At 35.5% G+C, this 16,947-nt stretch overlaps 1 protein-coding gene across 8 annotated transcripts in view; it reads left to right on the top strand.

Annotated features, from left to right (window-relative positions):
• Positions 1-16,947, top strand: part of LOC145674276 (BTB/POZ domain-containing protein 8-like) — a 257,841-nt gene that overhangs the window by 119,091 nt on the left and 121,803 nt on the right. For 6 of the 8 annotated variants that reach the window (XM_081744118.1, XM_081744116.1, XM_081744115.1 and 3 more), the window contains one exon: positions 13,778-13,991. The exons of the other annotated variants lie outside the window; for them this stretch is intronic. In XM_081744118.1, coding sequence (XP_081600244.1) covers positions 13,778-13,991 — 214 coding nt within the window. The remainder of the gene's footprint in view (positions 1-13,777; positions 13,992-16,947) is intronic. 8 annotated transcript variants of the gene reach the window in all.

Here is a 16,947-nt window from a genome sequence, read left to right as displayed (position 1 = left end):
AAACAACAAAATCTTTGAATTGTCAACCTAACCAGTCTGAAGAAAAGAATACACAAATTGAGCCTCGGTCCCTAAAGTATAACACCATAATTAAAGTAAGTACCAACTTTATATCCTTTTAAAGAAGTTTCTCGTTTCTTTATATAATTTCAGGATTTATATATATTAATAATATAGGAATCATTTCGCACATGAAGTCACTGGTTAACTCTGGGGATCTTACGCTAGCTTCCATTGATATCATAGATATATATTTAATTCTGTCGCAGTTAATCTTACTATTTATTGCACTCAGCAATGGTACCATGCAAACGAAGTTTCAGATCTTGTCATATATGAAATCAGTAAACTACTTGAATGTTCTGTTAATAATAGCTATTTCACCTTCTAATAGATAATTTACAACCAGAGAGATGATCTCGTTATTATTATTATTAAGTATTCTGCCTTTTTGCAGGTCGTGGGACTAATGAGGTTTTTTCTTCTTCTTAATTTTCAGTTTGGACCTGGAAATGTTTTTCGATTTTCAGCTTCCTCTTTTAACTCTCAATATTTTCTTCTAATGTTTAAATCATCGATCAGTTGTGTTCTTCCTTCTTCTCACTTCCTTCCATCTTTCTACGGCAGCATAAAGAAGACAATTTCTTCGCAAGATGTATCCAATCCAATTGGCCTTCCTACGAAAGATACTGGCTAGGAGCGTCCTCTTCTCTCCTTTCCTTTTTAAAATATCTTCGTTTCTTACTCTTTCTGTCCATTTCGTCTTCTCCATCTTCCTTAAACACCACATTTGGAAGCTCTCCAAATATTTCTTCTCGTTATAGGCAGTCCTTTGTCTCCATTATTGACCAATATCGTAATAAACAATTTTGCAACAAAAATTTTGAGTAAAGAAAGGTTTAAATTTATAAGGTATTTTAGGTATGTCGATAATTGCCTGATTAATTATAAGAAGAAAAACACTTTATTAGATTTTCTATTACAATTTAACTTCATTTATGAAAATACAAAATTTTCTTTGGAAGAGGAAACTGAAACAAGTTGTAAATTTTCTCGATCTAAGATATATCGACATAACAAATTCTTTATCCGAGTATATAGGAATAAGACGACATGTGATAAGACGTGTGATTATTTTGTACACAAAGATTCAGCGCATTCATATCTAATAAAAGCAAACGTTTGGAAAAACTTCTTTCTACGAGCTTTGCGTATCATCTCCGAAGAATCCGTACTTAGGCAACATGTACGGTTAGTGTTTGGTCTAGGAATGAAAGTGGATTCGATGTTTACACTGTAGAAAAATGAAAGAAGACTGCATGAGAAGTTCACAAGAGACCGCAAAAATATTCCTCTAATAAGACATGTATTTTTTTTTCCTTTAATCTGGTATTTCTGGAAAACTGCAATGTTGGATATAAATTGGCATCGATTATTCTGTGAAATATGAGACCCGTTTCGAAACACACTAACCAAATTGAAAAACTATGATCAATTAACAACTTCAGGAACGTATGATATGTACTGTTTATACTCGAACTCCTATATAGGTAAATGGATACAAGGTTAGTACTTATTTTAATTATATATATATAATATACACAAAATGAAAGTTCCGGACCCCAGGGTACGGATTCTATTTTTATTTTATTTTTTATTTTTTTAATTTTTTTATGGGCGAAAAACTAGCTATTTTGGATAGGTAGAATACACATAACACAGGCATACAAAGAAAAAAAAAGTTCTGCAGCGGACCCCAGGGTATGGATTCGAAATTTGGATTCTGAGTAACAAAATACATCGAATCCATACCCTGGGGTCCACTGCAGAACTTTTTTTTTCTTTTTATGCCTGTGTTGTGTATTCTACCTATCAAAATCGCTCAAGTTTTTCGCCCATTAAAAAAAAGTGCCACGGTCAATCATCCTGGTGTTTCAAAATTTGAATTCTGTGTAATGAAATACATTGAATCCATACCCAGGGGTCCATTGTACAGAACTTTGGTTTTTTGTATGGCTGTGTTACGTGTATTCCCTATCCAAAATTGCTGAAGTTCCTCGCCCATAAAAAGAAACTGACACGGTCGATCGTCTTGGAGTTTCGAAATTGGGATTCTGTGTAACAAAATACATCGAATCCATACCCCGGGGTTCGGTGCACAGAACTTTTATTTTTTTTTGTGTGTGTGTGTGGCTATATTAGTAGTATGTATCCTACAATATCCATTAGCAAATGTGTCCAACTATAATTCGACGTGTCACGATCAGCCACAGTAGTACTTGCGTCACCCTATCGAAATTTGGACTTTGACCCCGATTTTGTGACGTCAAAGATCAATGACCTTGGCCGGGATCAATGACCTAGGGGTACTTAGGACCACCCACTCTAGATTTTGGCAGGAGCACCTTGGCCCACCCCCTAAATTCTGGCAGGGGTACATAGGACTACTCCCCTTAAATTTTAGAAATTGCCAAATTTAAAAATTGGGTGTGGTAGCCTAGGACCATAGTATGTACCTCCATTAGTATTGGGGGTCCACCTCGTTCCCTTTTATGGGTAAAAAATTGCCAAAAAGTCAAATTTCGGAGGGTTTTGACCTAATTTATCCCCTTTCATGAGGTGATATTACCTTATATGGTTATATGGGAGTGTACAGGGCTCCATTCCCTTTCATAAGACATGGGTATATTAATGCACCCCTTTAAATTTTTGGGAGAGGTACATTGGCCCACCCCCTAAATTTTGGAAACTGCCCAATTTAAACATTTCGTATCATAGTACTGGACCCTAATATGTATTATGATAAATTTGGGTGGTCCACCTCATTCCGTTTTAGGGGTAAAAAATTGCCAAAATATAAACGTAAGCAATACGTTGTACCACGTGTTTGGTTTCAGGCCCAATTTATCCCCTTTGATGAGATCCTATTACCTTATATGGTTATATGGTCATGTATAGGGCTCTATTCCCTATCATAAAACATAGATACATTGGTGCACCCCTTTACAAATTTTAGGAGGGGTACCTTGGTCCACCCCTTCAATTTTGGAAATTATCCAATTTAAACATTTGGTGTAATAGTATAGAACCCTAATATAGATCACTATAAATTTGGGTGGTTCACCTCGTTCCCTTTCATAAGTAAAATTACCAAAAAGTTAAATTTCGGGGGTTTTTGACCTAATTTATCCCGCTTTGATGAGGTTTAATTACCCTATATGGTGATATAGACGTATACAGGGGTCCATTCCCTTTCATAAGACATGAGTATATTAATTCACCCCTTTAAATTTTTGGGAGGGGTACCTTGGCCCACCCCCCGAATTTTGGAAATTGCCCAATTTAAACATTTGGTATCATAGTACGGGACCCTAATATGTATTATGATAAATTTGGGTGGTCCACCTCATTCCCTTTTAGGGGTAAAAAATTGCCAAAATGTAAACGCAAGCAATACGTTGTACCACGTGTTTGGTTTTGCCCCAATTTATCCCCTTTGATGAGGTCCTCTTGCCTTATATGGTTATATGGTCATATATAGGGGTCAATATCCTATCGTAAGCCTGGGTACATTGATGCCCCCCTTTAAAAATTTGGGAGGGGTACCTTGGCTCATCCACTCAGGTTTAGAAATTGTTCAATACAAGCATTTGGTATGATAGTACAGGACCTCAATATCTACCACTATAAATTTATATGGTCCACCTCGTTCCCTTTCACGGGTAAAGAACTATCAAAAATCAAATTTCAGAATCTACTGACCCCCCTTTGATAACGATTTAGCACATTATATGAGTATGTACAGAGGTTTATTACCTTTATATGTTTATGTTCCTTTTTAAATTTGGGAATTATCAAATAACAAAATTCGGTAAACGTTTTCTAGGACCCATTGTAAATGTTGGTGTCCCTCTTATGGCCAAATATTCAAATTTTAAATGTTATTGACCTATTTTATCTATATTCAAATTTTAAAGGTTATTGACCTATTTTATCATTTTTGATACGACTTTACTATTAAATGAGTACAGGATTTATTACTTTTTCATAAGACACAGGTGTATTTGTGTACCAATCTTAAATTTTGGGAGGGGTACATTTCTTATTGTAAATCAGTAATTGGTAATTGTTCTTAGAATTGGGTGGTATCTCATTCTTTGGGTAAATCATTGTCAAATATGAGTATGGTCACGTGATCTGTTATTGACCTATGATGGGATTAGGAGTCAAGGACATTTGTACATTTAAACTTTGTAGGATAATTTGAGAATTGTCAAAATGAAATTACGTCATTGGTTTTGATTATTCCACCTATGGGCCAAATATAAACGTAAGCAACACGATGTACCATGTGATTGACCTTGATGAGGTAGTGAACAGGGATCCGATTCATTTTCTTTTCAAAATTCGTGGAAGTTATCAAATAACACGTTTCTAGACAACAGTTGGTTCTGCTAAGGTAAACAATTGACCTAATTGAGACCTAACTACAACATGTAATTATATGATTAATTCTAAGACTTAGGTATATCGAGAGAGGTACGTAGGACCATTCTTTAAATTTGGGAATTGTGATAAAAAAATTTTAGAATGAGGCGCGAAATTTGAAACAATACTTTGAACTTTAGTCATAGCTCATAGTCTAATATCATTGGTGGTGGTTCAATTAACCTTGAGTTTTCTGAAATCTGATAGGTAACCTAATTGAATCTTATGACTCATAGACGAAAGGCAACATTTTGAAATTTAATCACAAGGTGACATAATTTGATTCGTTAATCACTAGCAAAGTTATTGTTGATGCAATTTGATTGGCTGATCACTATCTTCCATGCAAACTGATTGATTGATCACTATCTTTCGTGCAATCTGAATGGCTGATGATTTTCAAATCTTTGCTGCATTTAGTTTTAAGTTTTGTTTAACATTTATTGATTACTGTTTAAAAATCTTGGTTTGAACATTTTTCGTTCAACATTTTGCACTCACTGATAAATATGATCAAAACCGTTTATTTGTTAATCGAATAGTTAAAACCGGATAATGTTTGACGTGGTGTGATTGATTTAATTCTCACTTTCCGCGCAGGACCGATGAAAAATTATAATAATAATAATAATAATTATTATTATTATTATTATTATTATCATTATTATTATTATTATACTATTGAACTTGCAGTATGCACTTTTTAATGTATCGTTCTAAGGAAGAAACACTACACCATTTGTTATTGTTAAACTAACTTTGGCTAGCGCAATCGATGGAATATGATGGTCTCTGTAATAGGCAAATTTCTGAAGAAGTTTGCCTATTGTAGAGACTCACATGTGTGAAATTCGGAAAAATTTCGTTTTATCGATCACCGCCCTCTGATTCATACCCCTGATTAGATATACTTGCTTCCTCATTTTCATTGTATCACTTCTCTAATAAATGTCAGTGGAATTTTTACCAAGTTTTCCCTTAACATCTCAAACGGGTAATACGCTCTCTTTTACCACCTCTCACGTGCTGTATGCATTATTAAAAAATCATTCTACTTGTAGTGGATTCGAACTTACGTCCTTTGTATTTTCTATCTAGCGTCTTAGCCACTACATTCCTGCGTTCTAACCATCTAGAATATGAGAATTAAATCAATACAGAGAAAGCGGAGAAAAAGAAAGTAGAAATTGTCGAAGTAGGAACATAAAATACAAATGCGAACATATATTCCAACAACTAAACGTTTACCAAGCAACGATCTTCGTGTAGTGGTTAAGGCGCTAGATTATAAATCCAAAGGACGGCGGTTCGAATTCCTCCAAGGAGTATATATTTTTTTAGGTTTTTAAAAATAATGCTTATAGCACATGAGAGGTGGTGAAAGAGAACGTATTATCCGTTTAATACGTTAAGTGAAAAAGAGTTAAAAATTTCGGTGAAATTTATTAGAGAAGTAAAACAATGAAAACGAGGAAGCAGGTATATTTAATCAGGGGTATGTATCAGAGGGTGGTAATCTCAAAGACTGCAAATTTTCCCGAATTTCGCAAATTTCTTCAGAAATGTGCCTATTGCAGAGATCATCTTGCCAGAAATGCCGTAAAATTTCTATGGAATTTTGCCCTTTTGTCTATCATCACCTCTGAAGCGGAAAGAGAGAGATGTTCCCGAAACTGAGAGTGAGGTGCTTCCATTGAAATCAACGAGTTGACAAATAGACGCTTACATAATGAGAATGCGGAATACAAACAACTATAAAACATCAAAGTGATAATTGCAAGCATTATCTCCTAAGGTTCCAGAACCGTGACGGTCAATGAAACATGATCCGATGTCGACGTCGAGAAATAATTTGATGATGAAATGAAAACAGAACTTTAGAAAAGAAATTATTATGATGCACTACACACAACGTGATTGCCTGTTTCTTCTCCTCATGTTAAATTGTCTCATTTTAGCGATGCGAGACGAAGCCTGTGTCTCGTCTCGTGACTATCCCAGTGTCATCTCGTGTTTTCGAAACGAGACAAATTGTTATCTCGTCTCCTTTCGTCTAATTTTCTTTCGTAAACCTCATAATAATAGAAGTAAAATTGGAAGCCATGCGACTTCGAAATGTAACGAAGTTTACAAGTAAGAATTGATAATCGGACAAGAGAGGGCTATGGAATGCTTTCGAGACATTTAAAACGCAATGAGTCCAGACAAGAACATGTCACGTCTCGTGTCGGAAAACGAGACGAGACAGACGCTTTGTCTCGTCTCGGATTTAACAAAACCTATATTGTCTTCCATGCTGAATCGGAAATCTCTCACCAGAATTGAAGTGGGTCTTGTGTCAAGTGAGACATGTGGGTCAAGATGTGTAAGTCCGTTGGTGGGTCGTGGGTCAACAGGATGTGACCCACTGCAATCCACTACCCACTGTGACCCACCATAAACCAGCGATCCACCATAACCTATAGACTCACTACGACCCACTGACACACTCTGCTTAGTGCATTGTATATAGCATTCTCTGAACAGTTGTGAATATGTCTACATTTTACTTTTAGGGTCTCTATTTTCTTTTTTTTTTCTTTGGCATTTGTTTCTATTTACTTACCTGAGATGACTATATCTTACAAGGGGAAAGCAGACTTTATTAAATGAACTTTCGCGAGGTATTAGTGCATATTTTAAGTGTTAATATTACAAACTGGGAGAGCGCAATAACCAGAAATAGCCTAGAAAATGCGTCTTAAAGTTTCGACTCGCCGTATATATGATACAACGCCTAAAATTCCAAAGTGACGGTGTGGCAGAGTATGGAGCATTCACGATTCACGCGTAAAGGATCGCGAGTTCTATTCCCGCTCGAGTCAACTTGTTTTTGCTTTTACCAATAAAGTAGTCATTTATAACTACAATTAAAATATTAATTCACCATATGTTTATAATGCATGAAACAATAGGAATTTTTAAATCAGTTGTAAAAGTATTCAATGTTTCATGTGAACTAGATACAAATATAACCTATTTCGTAAAGTCGTTAATTGAAAAAATTTCATGACGATTCGTGTCTATATTTGTGGACAGAGTGCGAATTGCAAGGGGGATAATTCGGAAATCCCCTTTGGCTATAGCATTCATCCAGTATTCCCTAGCGGATTTCCCCCTCATCCCCCTTGCAATTCGCACAGTGTCCACAGATATAGACACGAAACTTCGGACACAACGACTGTGGTAACCGTAATACAGCTAGTGATATCAATATATTTATGAAATAGGTTATATTTTGTATCTAGTTCACATAAAATATTGAAAAGTTTTACAACTGATTTGAAAATTCCTATCGTTTAGAATATATGAACATATGGTGAATTAATATTTTACTTGTAGTTATAAATGACGACTTTATTGGTAAAGAGCAAAAACAAGTTGACTCGAGCGGGAATCGAACGCTGGACCCTTTACACGAGAGTCGTGAGTGCTCCACACTGCCACACCGCCACTTTATAATTTTAGGCGTCGTACCATATATACGGCGAGTCGAAACTTTAAGATACTTTTTCTAGGCTATTTCTGACTTTTACGCGCTCCCAGTTTAAATATGCACTACTACCTCGCGAAAGGTGGCCCCTAAGTTCATTTAACAAAGTCTGCCTTGTCCTTGTTAGATATACTCATCGCAGGTAAGTAAATAGAAACAAATGCAAAAGAAGAAGAAGAAGAAAAAGAAAAAATGGAGATCCAAAAAGTAAAATTTAGACAAATTCACCACTCTTCAGAGGGTGCTATATACAATGCACTAAGCAGAGTGTGTCGGTGGGTCGTAGTGGGTATGTAGGTTATGGTGGGTCACGGCGGATGGTGGGTTGCAGTGGGTCACGTCCTGTTCACCCACGGCCCACGATCTACTTCATCTCTGGTGAGAGGCTTCCAATCCAGCATGGGCAAGACAATATAGGCTTTGTTAAGTCCGAGATGACACGAGACAAAGCGTCTGTCTCGTCTCGTTTTCCTAGACGAGACGTGACAGGTCCTTGTCTGGACTCGTCGCGTTTTAAATGTCTTGAAAGCATTCCATAGCCCTCTCTTGTCCGATTATCAATTCTAACTTGTAAACTTCGTTACATTTCGAAGCCGCATGGCTTCCAATTTTACTTCTATTATTATGAGGTTTACGAAAGAAAACTAGACGAAGGGAGACGAGATAACAATTTGTCTCGTTTCGGAAACACGAGATGACACCGGGATAGCCACGAAACCACTGACGGATCTAGAAGGTAAAAACTGGGGGGCTGCCTGAATGTAAACTATGATAAGTATATCATGACCTTACTATAAATTTTCAAAACTATATAAATAATAGCTTAAATTATTTTCGTCAATCTGAAAGTGGGGGGCCTAGGCCCTCCGCCCCCAAACTAGATCCGCTACTGCACAAGACGAAACACAGGCTTTTTCTCGCCTCTCTAAAACGAGACATTTTCACATGACGAGACGAAAGAGGCAACCATGTTGTGTCTAGCGCATCATAACCATTCCTTTTATAAAGTTCTGTTTTCATCTCATTATCAAGTTATTTCTCGAAATCCGACCTCGGATCATCTTCCTTTCATTGACTGTCATTGTTTACTTCACTAACTTGTGTTCATAATTGTAATTTAAAAAAAAAAAATAATTTTATTTTCTACGGTTTTCATTCTACCACTTGTGAAGTGGAATTAACATATGATAGGTTATATTGGTGTTGTGAATGTTTGTTATGTGACTAATTGTTTGAAACTAGTGTATATTTAGACAATCGATATTATGTGGGGTTAATTGCATTTTATCTATTACTACTTAACTGTCTATGTATGATATATCTATAAGTGTAGTGTTCTATGTTTTCCTTCGTAGAACAAAGTTGTTTGAAGGCTCTGGATTAAGTGTAATGGAACTGTATAATAGTCTAGGCATGTAACTTTGATGGGGAAATGGAAGTTAAAACTACAGCATGAAGTGTGGAAAGAGGGATCTTTTTTTTTTTTTTTTCTCCTGAAATGTCTGTAATGCATTGCTTGTTTCGTTCACTGTATCGCTATCTGTCCTCGCTGCTTCCTTCAGGCGTTATTCAGCATGCCTCGGTGGCTAGCCTCTGCATAGCAAAACTCACGAGTGTAATATGCATGATTCACTGTGTAACGCAGTGTTGCGATAACTTCGCTTTGTCGTTAACAAATATAGTGCTTTTGGAGTCTTGAATATCAATAAAACTGGTTGTGGAAAAAAATAACTGAATACGAATCTGCTAAAAGTCTACTTATATAGTTTAATATTGTAGTCTCAATATGGTCTGTCATCCCAAAACTTGTGATTGTTTTCACAGGACACATTTGGGGAGATGGGGAGTTGTGTAAGTCACAATAATTTGGCATTCGGGATATTAGTGATATGTTGTTCGGATCTTGGAACCTTAGGTGATAACGCTTGCAATTATTACTTTGCTTTTTTATGGCTGTTTGTATTCGGCATTCTTATTATGTAAGCGTCTATTTGTCATCTCGTTGATTTGAAAAGAAGCAGCACACTCTCAGTTCCGGGAGCATATCTCTCTCTCTCTCTCTCTCTCTCTCTCTCTCTCTCTCTCTCTCTCTCTCTCTCTCTCTCTCTCTCTCTCTCTCTCTGCAATAGGCACATTTCTGAAGAAGTTTACCTATCGTAGAGACTCACATGTGCGAAATTCGGGAAAATTTGCAGTTTTTGAGATTACCACCCTCTGATACAACCCCTGATTAAATATACTTGCTTCCTCATTTTCATTGTCTCACTTCTCTAATAAATTTCATCGAATTTTTTGACTCGTTTTGACTTAACATATTAAACGGGTAATACGCTCTCTTTTACCACCTTTCATGTGCTGTATGCATTATTTGAAAAAAATATATACTACTTGGAGCAGATTCGTACCGCCGCTCTTTTGATTTGTAATCTAGCGTCTTAACCACTACACCAAGATCGTTGCTTGGTAAACGCTTTGTTGTTGGCATATTTGTTGTATTTGTATTTTATGTTCCCACTTCGACAATTTTTACTCTATTTTCTCCGTTTAGCAGCTGTTTCTGGCGTTCTCTTTCGGTGTCGCCCTTTATTTACACTATGCACTATTCGTATTCACAGCTTGTGCCCCTCTGCAATTTCTTATTCAGATTAGACTGTTCTTCTTTTCCCTCAGTAAACATTTGATTGATTTAATTCTCATACTCTCCATGGATGGAGCGCAGGAATGCCAGACTTAAAAAACAGGTGTACATTTTACTTTCCTGACAGATAATACATATGCTGTTTAGAATTTCCACAATATCCTTACTGCTTAGGGCTCAAACCAGTTAAATTGTGTACGATTATATTAACCCCTCTCCAGTTTTCTTTATTAGTATTTTTTTTAGAGATGCAAGGGCTCGGAAAAAAACCGACTTTTTTGGAAAAAAACTCGGTTTTTTCTGCTTTGCTTTTTTGCTTCGGAAATTTTGGGCTTTTTTCAAAATACTGCTTTAAATTGATAAAACAGACTTTGTATCGCTTCTCTATAACACAAAAAATCATTTAATTAGTGGTTGATGCTGATAATAATATAAAACATCGAAAATAAACTATGAATTTCGAAAAAATATTTCAAACAATTTTTCTTCAACATATTTACATTATGAATTCCACAGGATTAACCAATGTATATAATAAGAATTTTTTAACCTCCTATATACAAAAGTAAGCAGAGTTGGCAAGAACCGTGGTTGTTTTTGAAAATGCCAAAAACCCGTTTTTTGGGGGATGTTTAAACCAGGCTTTTTTGGTTTAAACCAGGCTTTTTTGACTTAGATTTTTTGCTTTATGTATTTATATTACATATTCACAGAAATAGCCTAAGCTTGTTTCGCCTTGATGTTATTATGCAACAGCGGGGTTATGCCGGAAGAACTCCCATAAGCTTAAAGAAGTGCGGTCAGTAAATTTCTTAAGTTGAGAATCTCCCGCCCTAGCCATTGGGAAAATCCCGTCATTACTTGAAATGTAAGACAATAACGGGAAAATCCTGTTATTGCTTTCCATGTAAAATTTAAAGGTCAACGTACCGTAATCAGTACGCTAAAACTGAGGTATTAAATTACAAATTTAGTACCGGTACGTAGATATCATTGGAAGTCCAATCCAAGCTAATGTTGGAAGCTACGTAGGCAATCGATAAATTTTGCCAATTTCTATCAATATATTTAAGCAATATTGGCTTCTTTATAAAACAACACGCATTTAGGCATGTAGAAATATACAATTTGGTTTGTTTCGTATATTTTGGCTTAACATCCTTACGAAATACCGAGGTTATCAAGGAGAAGACTTTCGCTTAAACTGACATCCGAACCGCTACTTGTGTTACGCATGAAAGAAGGATTGTGGTACGACCGAGAATTGAACATGGGACACCTTGATTAAAAGGTGAAAGGGAAATAAAACTATTGCAGGTAGTTTGATATCTGGAAATGTCACCATGATGTTCACACGATTCGCATTTTTCATTCTTTTTATTTTTCTGGTTTAAACCAGTTATTAAAAAAAAAAAAGTTGGTGTAAACCAGCCAACCCTAAAAGTAAACACTTCTTTTTAAAGAATACACAAATAACTAGCAAAATAGTATGTAGTATTTTTACTTCAAAATATTCCATACCCTGTTTTTGAAACAAAATAAAATTAAAATAAAACATAATAGAAATACTTAGATTTATATGATACACTTAAAGGCTGCACATCTAGAGCTTTTGGTTCTGTATATTCTTGAAATTCTACAGTTAAGTTTTATAGAACCACCATCACAGTTTACCCAATCCTCAAGTTTTCTGAATTTTTAACAAGAGGGATTCAACATATCATTACGGAACTCCCCCCCCCCCCAAAAAAAAAGACTACAGAATATATTTAAGTTAAGCTAAATACAACTGCACAACAAACATGACTGAGTGATTAGCTTTTGCGCTTCTATCGGGAAGTCCGGGATTCAACCAGCATTCGACCATTCTGACAAAGCTTTTTCTTCATTCCATCTGTGAATGTAGAAATAGTGCGTGTACTGTGAGTTGGGCGACTTCCTTTTTTATTGTTTTTAAATCGTTATTATTACTAATTACCAGCAGTGACGGTTTTGCGAAGGTTAGGGGGGCGGTCTTTTGGACTGAAGCCCGTTCCCCAAAGTTACGGAATGTCTGCAACAAACGAAATATCTATTATTTATGCCTTTACTCATAAACTTTAAGCTCCCGTCAAGTAAAAATTACGAATGTTTAAAAAAACTAAACATTAGTAAGAAATCCTTCCCAAAATACTTTTCTAAATCCGCCACTGATTCTCAGTATAAAATGATTTTTAAAGTTGTATCCGGAAGATTATTGCTAAACATATAAACGAAACGAAATATTAGTTATGTCTGTACTCATAAACTTCAAGCACTTCCCAAATAAAATTAGGACTTTTTAGGAAACGAAACAATCAGAAAAAACCCTCCTAAAGTACTTTTCTAAATCCGCTACTGATTATTTGTATAAATTGGTATTCAAGGTTGTGTCCGGAAAATTATTGCTAAATCACTTCACAGCTACAGTATAACAGAAATGTGGAAGTACGGTTTGACGGATATATTGAAAAACGTACGCTTTGACGGATAAATAGAAAAACGGGCAAGTTTAACTTTTGCGCTAGAAGCTAGAGTACTAAAAGCTCTTAGAAATGAAACACGGATGACAAACTAGAGAAGAAAAAAGATGTCGATAACTCAAAAGTTAAAATAAAGTTAAATAGCCTCTAAAATTACCCTCAAATACTACATTCTTCATGTTAGCTTTAATTCGTAAAACATGTGCTCCATCCATCTTGATGGTGAATTTCAGAGCGAAATATCACATTCAGGTCATGGAATTTTTATCTAACTATAGAATATACTATAAGAAAGCTATTTACATAGAAAAATCATGAAGTTGAAAAAAGCCAAAATTTCCAAAATTCTCGTTTTTTCCCCAAAATAGCCGGCTTTTTATGTGAAAAAACCATCGATTCAAAAAAGCCGGCTTTTTTGCATCTCAAATTTTTTTAAGTTGCATAATATTTTATTAAAGGTGAATTTTAGAATTAAGAATCATTTCTTTTAGTTTAGATTCGAATTTTTGAAGGGTAAGAAAGAAAACATTTAAAACAGTAAAATATATATATATACTGCATATATATCGCACGTTTCTACAGTTTACAATAACACTAGTTCATCATATTTCATTGAAGATCAGTCGTTACTGCAGTGAGTTGCTGGAACGTATTGAAAAAGTATCTGATGCCAAAGACGAATGGATACGGTTATTCTTCATCAGGTTTCTGTTGGGCTTACTACCACGACAATGCGCAAGGGTATCTTATTTGAAATTTACGACAAAGATACTCACAGAACAAGATGGCTCATTAATATGGTGGTCACTCCAGTCTCCGGATTTTACCTTCTGTAAGTTTTTTTTTTTTTTCTCTTTCTTATGGAAATTTGTGGAGAATCGTGTTCATGTGTTTCCATTCTCTCTTAATCTCCAGAATCTTAACAATGTATTACACCTACAAAGGCTGTGGTAGACTGTGATATGCTGGCACGTATATAGGACGTAATGAATTATTATTTATATACTGTATGTTTGTATACTGTATTGACGTATGTATGCTGTATTACGGAAGGTGAATATGTGCAACACCTGTGAAATATGTAATTAACTAGATAGGTATATTTGTATTTGAACACAATGTTTTTTTTTTTTTTTTGTTTTGTTTTGTTTTGTTTATCTTATTCATTGTGTTTGTCTACTGTGATTTCTTGAAGGTTTGACTGACTTAGGCTCAGTAGGAATTTTGCAAATTGCAGGTAACGTCTTTCTGATATATATGCAGTGCATAAATAAATATTCCGTTTCTGTAGAATACAAACTAACACTTGTTTCTTGCAGCGAACGACATACTTTTTGAGAAATTACAGTCGTCATGTCGTTTTGTTGAGCTTGAAGTCATCTATCGATTAATGTAGTTCCCAACCTTTTTCAACTGATGACGCAATCTACTGAGTTCCCACGATGTCGCGATACACTTTCTGGTTTCTTTTATAAATATAAATTATAATAGTGTAAAAATGTGTTTCTACAAAGTACCGACTCTTTGTACTATTGAGAATTGTAGCTGTTGCTGGAGGCGTTGTCTGGTATATTCTCTCTCGGAATTGATTTTAATTAATTATTAAATGATAGGGCCGCGGTGGCCCAGTGGTAGAGCGTTCACCTTTGGTGCTTGGGGTCCCGGGTTCAAACCCTGCTCCCGCCAAGTGAACTTTGTGGTGGACAAACACCGTGTGCGTGGGATTTCTCGGGGTTCTCACGTTTCCTCCCACTTTCTTCATTCCACCATTTCATTGATCTCTCATCATCACCGTCTCCTTTAGCTTAAGCGGCATAACCGTGGGACGTAAAACTCAAAAATTTCATTTCATTTTTAATTATTAAATGCTTGTTGATTTGTAAATTTCAAAGTTTTACAACACACCCTACTACACTGCACGATACATCAGTGTGCCGCAACACATCGATTAGAAACAGTGGGTTAATGTATATGTCACCTCTGCACAATTTTTTAGACGCCACATTAAGAGGTTTTGTGTATTGTTCTCTTGCTAATGTCTTATGGGGGTTATTTCTGTATCAGTTTAATCTTAGGTGTCGTAGTTGTTGTAGAGCATATTTTTTTGGGTTTATAAGAAAATAGTTTCACTCAAAAACTGCGCATGAGGATTTACAGTCAGAGCATTTGTTTCCAACTCAGTGTTATCTATCGATTGATGTAGTCCTCATCCTTTCTCTTTTTCAGTAAATGCTAAAATAATGTAGAATTTACAAGTAAACGAGTATGTGTGTCACTGTTAGGAAAGACAAACAAAAATAAATTTAGTTTGGTAGTTAACAGTGTATTTTGCTGCATGTATAATGTGTAAATAAATAATAATTTCTTCCAGCGAAACAGAAATGGTTAATTGTTACTGTCAACGAACAGCGTACTTTCTAGCACTACAAAAGTTCGTTTGATGATTAATATTATTTTCTCGAAAATTATGTACGAGAATTTGCGTGCTAGCATGTTGTTATTATTATTATTTGTTTTTTTTTTTCAACTCTACGAGATCTCTTGGTTAAGGTATGTCTGATTTTTGGATAATATTTTAGACAAGCAGAATTTAAAATCTAAGAGTTAATGATAATTGTAGGGTATATTTCATTAACCACGTTCTGTATTGTCAAATTCCTACTTTCATAATAAAGAACTAAATGACAATATATTTCAGTACAATTTGCACATCAGTAACTGGCGTGGTTTTCCTACTACATCAATTTCTAGATTTACGAAGAAATTCGTTTTGTCCCTTTTTCTCCCATCCTTTATACTACGCAGACCGTATATCATTTTTTTGTTCAGCACAAGATCTGTATGTGCTTCTACCTGCCTCACCTTAGGACATTTTTTCATTCGTTAAGCGATAATAATGTAAAATTTATTAACTAGTCTGGAGGTGACCCATGTAAAAATTTGCGACACTGTAACATTTAGTATAAAGTTTTTTTCTTTGCATTTTATGATAGTTAGGTACTTCAACCTTCATATTATGACAGGTGCCACCCTGGCACTTGTAGGCAATTCTCGTAAGCTTTTCAGATTTCCTGGATTTCATCCGGAATCTAAAAGTTCTATTTAAAAATAACTACTTAAGCCTGTAAATGTCACAGTGGTATTAATTATATATCAGTTGATTTGCAGTAGAAAACACTTTCAAATTATAAATGCACACAAGAATAATACTATAAAGGGGAAATAATAAAGTGAATTTTAGTTTTGCGATTTTTTATTTGTTATGTGGCAGCGGCTTCAAAGTATTACCAGAAAGAAAGAATAGTTGGGATGGATGTCAAGAAAAGAGAGCATGGACAATCATTTATTCACATAATGTGCGAATATGCAGCCATGCAAAGTAATAATGAAGATTAAATTGTCAGATCTCAGTCATTGGAAACATAATAACAAGACCCGGCATGATGCTTATCTTGATGTCTTTCATTGGTTGCATTCGTCACCTTATGCAAGGAACTGGTTAGGAAGATCTGTTGCATGCAGCGTACGGTGGAGATGCCAATATGATGTCTGGAAAGGCATGGCCAAAAGCAATCAGAAGTCTGCGTATGGTAATGACGGTACTTCACGAGAACTTAATCAAAAATCGAATTGGAGACGTGAATGCTCTTTAGATGGAACTTGGGAAAATCCGACAGGACCCCAATGGTAGATTGTGGGTAGACATGCTCATTATACCTGTCATGATAATACACTTATTCTTACGATCCCAGAGAGGAGATTGGTTGCTCAAAATGTACTGTCTGAAG

Source organism: Thermobia domestica, chromosome 17 (genome assembly GCF_964235325.1).
Source record: "Thermobia domestica chromosome 17, izTheDome1.hap1.1, whole genome shotgun sequence".
NCBI classification, from domain to species: domain Eukaryota; kingdom Metazoa; phylum Arthropoda; class Insecta; order Zygentoma; family Lepismatidae; genus Thermobia; species Thermobia domestica.
The sequence above is the reverse complement of the archived record's forward strand: the minus strand, read 5'-3'. Positions and strand labels throughout refer to the sequence as shown.